At 34.5% G+C, this 10,082-nt stretch overlaps 1 protein-coding gene across 1 annotated transcript; it reads left to right on the forward strand.

Annotated features, from left to right (window-relative positions):
• The first annotated feature begins 6,952 nt into the window (after window positions 1–6,952).
• On the forward strand, window positions 6,953–7,783 carry LOC140876172 (uncharacterized). The gene has a single exon (XM_073280053.1). The coding sequence runs from the start codon at window positions 7,161–7,163 to the stop codon at window positions 7,671–7,673; it is 513 nt and encodes a 170-aa protein (XP_073136154.1). The 5' UTR covers window positions 6,953–7,160; the 3' UTR covers window positions 7,674–7,783.
• The last annotated feature ends 2,299 nt before the right edge of the window (window positions 7,784–10,082 follow it).

Genomic DNA, 10,082 nt, shown 5'->3' on the forward strand with positions numbered 1-10,082 from the left:
GAGAAGTGAGTTTTTGGGCTCGCTCGATCGGGTGATTTCCACCGATCGAGCGAGACCAATATGGATTCAGACCCGAGAGCTGGACTTTCTTGCCCGCTCGATCGGGTGAATTTACCCGATCGAGCGAGATGCTCAGTTTTTTTTTTAAAAAAAATTTAGCTCTTGGTTTGAATATTCTTTTATTGTTTGATTAATTGTTTATTAATCGTTAATTACCCTAAGATGAGATTAGCAACCCGGATCCCCACAATTTTGATGAGACCTTCGCTCTTGTTGCCCGCATTGAGTCAGTCCGACTATTGCTAGCAATTGCATGTCATATGGGTATAAAACTTTACCAAATGGATGTGAAGAGTGCGTTTTTGAATGGTATTTTAAATGAGGAAGTGTATGTGAAGCAACCCAAAGGCTTTGAGGATCCACATCACTTGGATCATGTTTACAAGTTGAAGAAGACACTCTATGGCTTGAAGCAAGCTCCACGAGCATGGTATGGTAGGTTGACCTCAAAATTGGCTTGAAACGAGGTGAGGTTAACAAAACCCTTTTTATTAAAAAGGCCAAAGGTGAAATTCTTATTTGTCAAGTCTATGTGGATGACATTATCTTTGGTGCCTCTTCTCAAAAGCATGTTGATAGTTTTGTTGAATGCATGTCTTCTACTTTTGAAATGATCATGGTAGGAGAGTTAACTTTTTTCCTTGGACTGCAAGTTAAGCAATCAAATGATGAGATTTTTCTTTGTCAAAGTAAGTATGCAAAAAATTTGGTAAAAAAGTTTTGCAAAGAGAATGTTAAGAACATGAAAACTTCAATGGGTTCGAGTGAAAATTTGAGAAAAGACAGTGTTGCGGCTGGTGTTGACAACACCATGTATCGCAGCATGATAGAAGTCTTTTGTACTTGACTGCTAGTCGTCCTGATATCATGTTCAGTGTGTGTTTATGTGCTAGGTACCAATCTGATCCAAAAGTAACCCATTTAAAAGTTGTTATGAGAATTTTGAAATATGTTTCGGGTACATTGGATTTGGGATTGTGGTATACGAGGAAAACCAACACTAACCTCTTAGGTTTTAGTGATGCTGATTGGGCTGGTGATGTGAACGATAGAAAGAGCACTACGGGTGGGTGTTTTTACCTTGGCAATAATTTGGTTTCATGGTATAGTCGTAAGCAAAACTGTGTGTCACTTTCGACTGCTGAATCTGAATATGTGGCAGCCGGAAGTTGTTGTTCATAACTTCTTTGGATGAACCAAATGATTGAAGATTATGGTTTTAAGAGTGAACCCCTCGTTGTTTATTGTGATAATTCGAGTGCTATTGATATATCAAAGAATCCAGTTCAACACTCAAACACAAAACACATTGACATTCGTCATCACTTTATTCGAGATTTGGCAAAAAAAGGTATGATTCGAATGGACTTTGTTGGAACCAATAACCAATTGGCATACATTTTTACTAAAGCATTAGATCATGAGAGATTCTCAACTCTTCGGAGGTCTCTCAGCATGTGTGCATTATAATCTTTTGGGGCTAATTGCATCCACACCCCCTGTGAAAAGTTTAAAAAGCATAAAACCCCTTAAGAAATATTAATAGGCTAATGCATCCCTCAGTTTTTTAAAATGTAGCACATTTCACCCCTATGTTATACAAACTCGGGCACATTTATACCCTCTCATAGGGGTTTTATGCTAATTTTTTAAAAACATAGGGTCTTACATGCTATTAATTTTACAAAGGGGATTTTATGCCTTTTAGACTTTTCACAGGGGGTGTGGATGCAATTAGCCCTAATCCTTTGCGTGTGTTGTATGCGGTGTTACAATACTACCGACAACACTGTTGTTTTTTTTGTCATGCATTTTTAGGATTTTAGGCATTCTGCACTCACTCTGTTATGTGTAGTGTTTAAATCTCTGTTTCATTGATTCAATCAATGCCAAGTTTTTCTGCAAAAAAAATTTTTTGAAACACACTGGCCCTTGCAAATCGGACTCTGACTAAACCACTAAGTAGTTGAGGGATGTACATGTATTCCATGTTCTTGTCCCATGTGAACGGTGGTTTTGCAAATTCAGCGTTCAACTTTTTAATAAAGTTTGATGACCAATGTCATATGTACAAGCTTTATAAATAATCAAAAGAAAATGGAAAAAGCTATCTATTTGAGTCCAATGAAGACTGTTCTTTTAGTGTGCAGACTACCACTTCTTGAATTGTTTCTAAATCAAGGGTAATCAAGTGTGTAAGTCTCAAATGCTTTTTGAAAAACTATGGTGTTGTTGATGATGTTGGCAACATGAGAGACAACACTACACTTGTCAACATATTGTTTGCTTGTGATTGCATTTTTATTTTATGTTACATTCTGTTTAGGCATAAAATAGGTCATGCATATGCATTTTTTTAGGGTTCTGTTTTTGGGTAAGGTTCTCAATAGACGAATTTTGATGATTTACCCTATTTACTAAAAATTGAATTTTTGTGATTGATTTTTGTTTCAGTGGAGTTCAGCCGATGTGGAGTTAATTCTGGAAGATTTGGGATGAAATATATATCTTGTATTATTGTCTTATTTATGGGATTTTATCTCTTAAATCTCGACTTTTAAAATTTTGGCCATTTAGGAAAGTTACCGTTAGTAACTTGGGAAGATAAGGGATCAGGAAAATTATGAAGTTGTTAGAGGGAAAATGTTACCGTTTTGTGATAGGATTCTTATATATTTGGTTTCCTTTTTATCGGGTGTTATCTTCTTCCTGATTTTTTCATTATCCGATTGATTTTTCTGCAAACCCAACCCTTCTCTTACTCTCAAATTTTATTGCAATGGCAGGATTTGATCTTCAAGACATTCGAAGTGAGATGAGTCATAAAGAACCCAATGTTGCTGCCGGTGTTACAACACCGGAAATCCTATCCACGGCATCTTCTCTGCCGATTGTTCCAGTTCCCATGGAACCCGTTCCACTTCCTGTTCTCATGTCGGGCAAACCTGGAAACGCCATTGATCTCGAGAATCCATCGGATTTTTCTGTCCTGAATCGTGTAAACCCTCCTCCACCGATGGCTCGCCGATCGAAGAGGCAAGCTGGGTATAACCCCGATTTTACCCAAACTAAAAGGTTTTACAAGGGTCCTCGCATATCTATGGCTAAAGAAGATCGCAGCTCCGGTGATGATTCTGATGATGCCAACTATGAATTTGTGGCAAGGAAGAAACCCTTTGGTTCTGCTGCTACCTCTGCCTCCGCTCCGATCATTGAATCTGCCTCTGAAAGCGATGATTCAAACTCTTCTGATGGTGTTCCTCCCAAGGACACTCCTGCAGCTACTGTTCCCCAAGAAAGTGCTGCTTCTGATGAAGATGCCACTCTGGCTCAAATTTTGGAAAGCCTGAAGCAAGGCAAGGCGTCTTCGTCTGTTCCTCCCTCTGCTCATCTCTCCGATGATGAGCCTGATACTGAGATGATGGAAGAATTTGCTCAGAGAAAAGCACATCAAGATTCTGCCTCTTCCTCCTCTTCCTCCTCTGCCGAGCCTGCTGCTGACTCTTTTGATAAGAGTGCTGATATTGGAGAAGAAGAAGACTCTGAAGATATTTCCAGTATGGATGCTGATGAAGAGCCTTTAGAGACAGATGATGTTTTTGCTACTGATGCCAGTGTTGCTGTTGGTGTCATCAACACCACGAACAACACTGTTGATGAGGACTATGACATGGATGCTGCTCATTCCCTCATGTTTTACTCTGGTGATGCTGCTGCTGTCTGGCCTCTCTTCACTCATAGAGGTCTTTTGGATGAAAGAAATATAGATGTACGCTCCTATGATAGCTACTGTTGTTGTTGTGATACCCTACTGTAAGAGGGTAATTTTGGAATTCTATGTCAACCTTACCGCAAGCATTGAAGATCCAGAGTCTGCAAAGTATGGTTTGGTTTACCTTTGGGGTCGGCTGTTCGAGTTCACTCCAGCCGTGATCAATTCACTCTATTCCACCCCCGATATTGATGAAGGACCCCATCCAGATGTTAATGAAGTTATCTCTGTACTTACTGGTGGTTGGTCAAGAAATTCTCTGACCATTTTTCTGCAGCCAAGTTGACTTTATTTTATTCGGTCCTTCACAAGATTGCTGTGAGGAATTTTGACTCCTTCCTCAAACTCTACAGTAATCACACGGCCACAGGCGTTCATTCTGTATGCGATAGGGCCTCGGAGTCCTTTCAATTTTGGAAAGCTGGTATTCAAGACTGTACTCCAGTTTTCTGATGGAGGACTCAAATCTACTAAGCTGCATTTTCCATCTTTAATTTATGGCATTTTGGAATCTCAGGCATTCATCCGCAATATCACAGAAGATCTCACTGATCAACCTGAGATTTGAAGTTAGCAGCTGGACTTCTCAATGGAAATCGTGTTCTGGATTTGTCCTGGACTGCTACTCCTACCCCTGCTGCTGAAGCTACTGGTGTTGCACCCGGTGTTGCCAACATGGGTGACAACACTGAAGAAACAGTGCCTACTCCTAATTATTTGGAATTCACCACTGCCACAATACAACTGCTGATGACTCGTGCTGAGGAAAATATTGCTCAAGCACAGGAAGATATTGCCTTCTACAGCACAGTCTTAGCTGATTGTCGGAGACAACTTGGTATTTCTGGCCAAACAGGGGGAGATAGTGCACAAGCTGAAGCTGGTCCATTTGGGACTAAAGATGATGAGGATGAAGCTACTGATCAAGAGGGATCCGATAGTGATCAAATTTAGATTTTTCTTCTTCTCTCATCTTTGCTTATTAGTTTCATTTTTTATTTTAATATAAGTGTTTTTGTTTGTTCTAGTTATGTGCCTCAAGTGCTCTTATATGTTTTAACTAGACTAACAGTTTCTACCCCACTTATGCTCTGATATATGAATTATAGAATCTCATGTGTTATTGTCCATGTTATCCATCGTGTTACGACACGGGGGGACAACACTTCAAGGGGAGACTTTTCAATTTAGGGGGAGAAGATTTTTAAACTCAGGGGGAGTTTATGATTATCTCATACTTGTGCAATGTTTTGTCCAGAAAGCAAAAAGGGAGAGATTGAAAAGAATTTTATTCCTTGATATTTTCGGCCCTTAATTAATTGGATAGTATAAGATTTTGCTTTCTAGACATGATAAAATTTTTGGTACATATTCTGTGTCTATCTCGTATATGTTAAAGATATATTTGCCAAAGTTAAATCGTGTCTTGATAAGGTTATTATTTGATATAATACAATTCGATATTATCAAAATTTGATTTGCAAGATTTGATAAGAGTTTATTTCCTACTAAAAGATAGTTGCTTACTCTAGTAGGACTCTATCTAAGAAAATCTTCAAGATTTGAATGCTAATCTATAAAAGGGGATTTCACGCACAAGATGAAGCGCGACTTCAGACGATAATACACTGCGCATACTCTGAAGAACTCTGTTGAAGAATTTGAAGAACTCTGAAGCAAGGTTTGCAACAATCGTTGTTGCATGTCTCCGTGTTGCCGTTCGTGTTGAAGACATCAGAGACAACACTGTGGGAACTGTGTTGTTGAAGATCTTTTTTGTCTCTTCAATTTAGGCTACGGGAGTTGCATCCAATTTCTTTTATACTCTGTTGTATTTTAGGATGCAAGTTTGATTTCTCAACTTGTTGAGAAATTTAGGATTTAATGACTTTTCGTAAAATTACTAGGATTACTTTGTAAGACTGATCTTACGTTTACTAGTAATATTTAGCCCTAAGGCACCCGCACGAGTTTTATACTCGTGCAAAATTAATTACTTGTGTTTTATTTACGCTTTAAATTTTTGCTGCACTGTGTTGTCTGTGGTGTTACAACACAAAGAACAACACTGTCTATTTTACATAACCAACCACGTACACCGTTTCTTTCAAACTATTTCTCCACTTTCTTTGAAGCTCTCTGCTCTTCATCAGTCGGCCTTTCTCTGTTTCTATGTTTTTGGTTTTAAAAGAATTTTAATTAATTAATGAGTTTATTGCATCAAATTTCTCGATGAAATATTGAAAATATATTTTTCTGCTACGTGAAATTTTAATAGACATCATAGCTAGCCCTTAAACTTTTGTAATAGTTGCATGTTTAACTCTTGTCATGATAAGTTATTGAACACGCGTTAATGTCACAGCGCCTAAGCAACCAATTTTTTGACAATATTAAATATATAGTACAATATTAGGTTTATAGTAGAAAAATGTCCTTTTTTTTATTGTAGTATTTTCATATTTAATCAAATACATCACGTGTTTTTGTCAAGAAAAATTATGTACCAGTGATGCATTTGAGTAGATATAAAAATTATTACAATAATATAAGATCATTTTCGTATCATAATCCTAATATTATAAAATAAAATGGTTAGTTTGGCTCAAAAACAACGCGTATTTAACAAAATCGTTGTAACAAGGGTTAAACGTGAAATTATTACAAAATGTTGAGGGATGAGATGCTTATTAAAATTTCACATGAGAAAAATGTGTATTTTCGATATTTCACAGAGAATTTGGTACAAAAAATTATGAAGAGTGTTATTTACACCCCGATATACTTTTTCAATTCATTAAGAGACCACAATATCCTTTATTACTCTTATTATTATTTTTTTCTAACATATACACCCAATAAAAAAAACGAATTTATTTAACTAAATAACCTCCGTTTGACCATGATTTGGAAATATAACCTTCTCAATTTTTTCTTTTGTTTTGTTTTTGCATTTCCTTTATATTTGAAGGTCATAAAAACTCTATTAAATGTTCTTGTACTTTATTTGTAAAATTTCATAACATGTATTTCTTTCATTTAATTTACCCAATTTACTGTAATTAAAATATTTTCTACAACATGCTAATTCCTTTTTTGAAAAAAATTGTAATTAATTATTTCATGTATATGTATATACGTATATATATAAATGGACTTGGGTGGTGAAATTTAATTAAGTCCACTAAAAATCTATCACAAATATAAATAATAAGAATATAATATATTGGCCCCTCCCACAAGTTGTAGCCGTTGAACTAAACTTGCACAAACTTATATTCAACAACTGGACCCTTTAGTTCATTATAAACCTCAAGAGTACAAGTCAATGGCATCCGCCGAAGATGACTTCACTTTCCCCGCCGCTGCCGCTGCCGCCACCACCGCCAATTCACAGCCACGCTTCATCGGGTCGCCTCCTCTGTGGCGGCACCTCGCTGCCTCCAGCCAAAACTCAGAGCTACTTTCTGAATTAGGTGAACAAGAAGAAGAAGAAGATCAAGAGAAATCCAACATAAAAGAATTCAAAGCCAGCAGTAGTAATAGTATTGATCATCGGAAAGAGAACGCTCCAAACGACGACGAAGAGGAGAAAATGGATATGCTATGGGAGGATTTGAATGAAGAGTTTTCAAGAAATAGTGGCAAAATTCCTCAGAAGATCAGTACTGAAATTTCATCGCCGGGAAGAGCAGTGCAAGTCAGGTGTATCAAAGCTATGAAATTGTCGAAAGCAAATGGGAAGAAATCTAACATTCTTGTTTTCATCAAAATCGTCAAAAGGGCTTTTGCCATCCACAATTCTCGTCGTTCGATCAAGAAGCATGGGAAATATTTTTGAAATTATGTTTTTTTTTTTGGGAAGCAAAAATTATAATATGTTTGATTTACGCGTGATATATGGAGTGATGTTGATACATTAAATGTACTGGAATTGATCTTTTTATTTTCTGCAAATATGTTAAATCGAGTATCATACATGGTTGTTGAGACGTTAACATAAAAGTAGCATTTCGCATTAAGTCTAATGGTCCAACTCTAGTATTATGCGAATAGCAAACGTGTCCTTCATGCCAATTGGTCAACTCATATCATCATTCCTGTGTGTATAGTTTATATTCAAGGATACATGTTTCTAGAAAAATTAAAAAAAAAATAGTGTTAAAATTCATAGAATTATAAACCATGAATATAATTATATTTTTTAAAAAAAATAATAATCAGCTAATTGTTTTTGTTTGAGGGTTTATCTTTGATTTATCATTGAGTAATAATAATAATAATAATAATAATAATAATAATAATAATAATAATAATAATAATAATAATAATAATAAACCAAACGTAGTGGATATGAAACACTAATATTCATAATATTTATTTTAAATATTCAAATTCAATTATATATAATTATTAGAGAAAAATAGTTTGAAAATTGGAGAAAAAAATTAGAAAACAAAAAGGATTAAAAATGGAAGTAATTTAGATATCACAACAATGAGCCAATGACAAACTCAAATATTAAGAATAACTAGTATTTTCCCGTGCGATGCACGAACTATATATATCTCGTGCACGTGTAATATGATTAAATTAGTGGATCATATGAAAATTTTGACTATAAAATTAAAATGTAAACAATTTTAATTTTACAATGACTAATAAAAATAACGTGAAAAAGTACTTTTAAAGAAAATAAAAATAATTATTTAAATTAAACATATATAGTGCGATGTACGCGATGTTATTTTATACAATTAATGATTAAAAAAATAAGAATGAACATTTGAACGAATAATTGAAATACAAATTAGCTAAAGGAATTATATATCATACAATTAGAAAACAAACAAATTATCTTATAAATTTTGAAAAACTTCCTTAAATCCAATTTCCATTAGATTCCACGGAATCTATTCTTGCATATACCCAAAAATTACCAACCTGTAAACAATAGAAATGAATAAATCAGTTACATTTACCCAAATTATTAGTTAAATTTTAATTATTCCTCATCTTCGGGCACTTGCTCTATAGTCCTGAAAATATCCTTTGAATTGCTAAATTAATCAATAATAGTTTGGGCAGATGACAATGACATGGTGCTGAATGATTTCATTGGAGTACTGGCCGAGATGATCCTAAATCCGAAAAAATATTGAATTTATGTAAAGAACCAAAAGAAATTTATTAAAATTTTAAACAAAAAGAAGTAATAAAAGAATAAGCTGAAGACAAAAACTCCTATGAGACGGTCTCAAATGTCATTTTTTTTAGGCGGATCTCTTATATGAGTTATCCATTAAAAGGTATTATATTTTATGCCAAAATTATTACTTATTATTATAAATATGGGTAGGGTTGACCCGTCAAACGGATGAAACCGTCTCACATGAGTGTTAATCGAATGAGAATACCTGTTTCGAAATTCAAGTATTTTCTCAAATTCATCATTTAATTAATATCAACTTGGTGATATAAAATGTATTTGAAACACCTACTTCTCCCCTATATATTCTCGTACGACATATTTGAAGAACCACAATCATCGGCTCATCACCATTGGTATTAAAAAAGTTGATCATTTTTTCAACATAATTTCCCCACAAAGTGCATGGTAACTTGTTATGCCTAACAATAATAAATAATACAACATGGAATCCATCTATGTTAAAATTACTAATTAACAAAAAAAAAATGGGATTGATTTAAAATATAAATTTTTTACTCTAAATCTGCAATGACAAAATCAATTAGCTTCGTAGAACGTTCATTAATTTCTTTGTTTTTAGGACGGTCTCTTGAAACCATTACGCCAATGACTTCTAGAAAAAAAAAAAGATAAATACAGGAGTTGTCAAATTATCGATTTTATCCAAAAACAAAAAATTAAAATATAATAATAAAAAGCTAACAATATTTGTTAAGTTCACAACACTTGAAAAACAAAACATACCAAAAAATTCTGTTTCATCGATGACATCTGCGCTTTTCAAATCTTTGAACTTCTTGAATTCAAAGAGCTTTGACGAAAAACTATCATATTCTATCTCTCACACATTTGTTTTATAGATAAGATTGATTTTGTATTTATTTGATATGGAGGCAGATCATAACAACGTATAACCTTAATTTGAGCGTTCAATGCCATTGTGAAGGGTCTAGTTCAGGGATAACTTTAAGCAAAAACAAAAACTTCTATGAGACGGTCTCAAATGTCATTTTTTTAGACAAGTCTCTTATATGGGTT

This window comes from Henckelia pumila, chromosome 1, assembly GCF_033568475.1.
Source record: "Henckelia pumila isolate YLH828 chromosome 1, ASM3356847v2, whole genome shotgun sequence".
Taxonomy (NCBI): domain Eukaryota; kingdom Viridiplantae; phylum Streptophyta; class Magnoliopsida; order Lamiales; family Gesneriaceae; genus Henckelia; species Henckelia pumila.

Bases quoted from the DNA above. Each gene is read 5' to 3' on its own strand.
- LOC140876172 (XM_073280053.1), top strand. From the start codon at position 7,161: ATGGCATCCGCCGAAGATGACTTCACTTTCCCCGCCGCTGCCGCTGCC.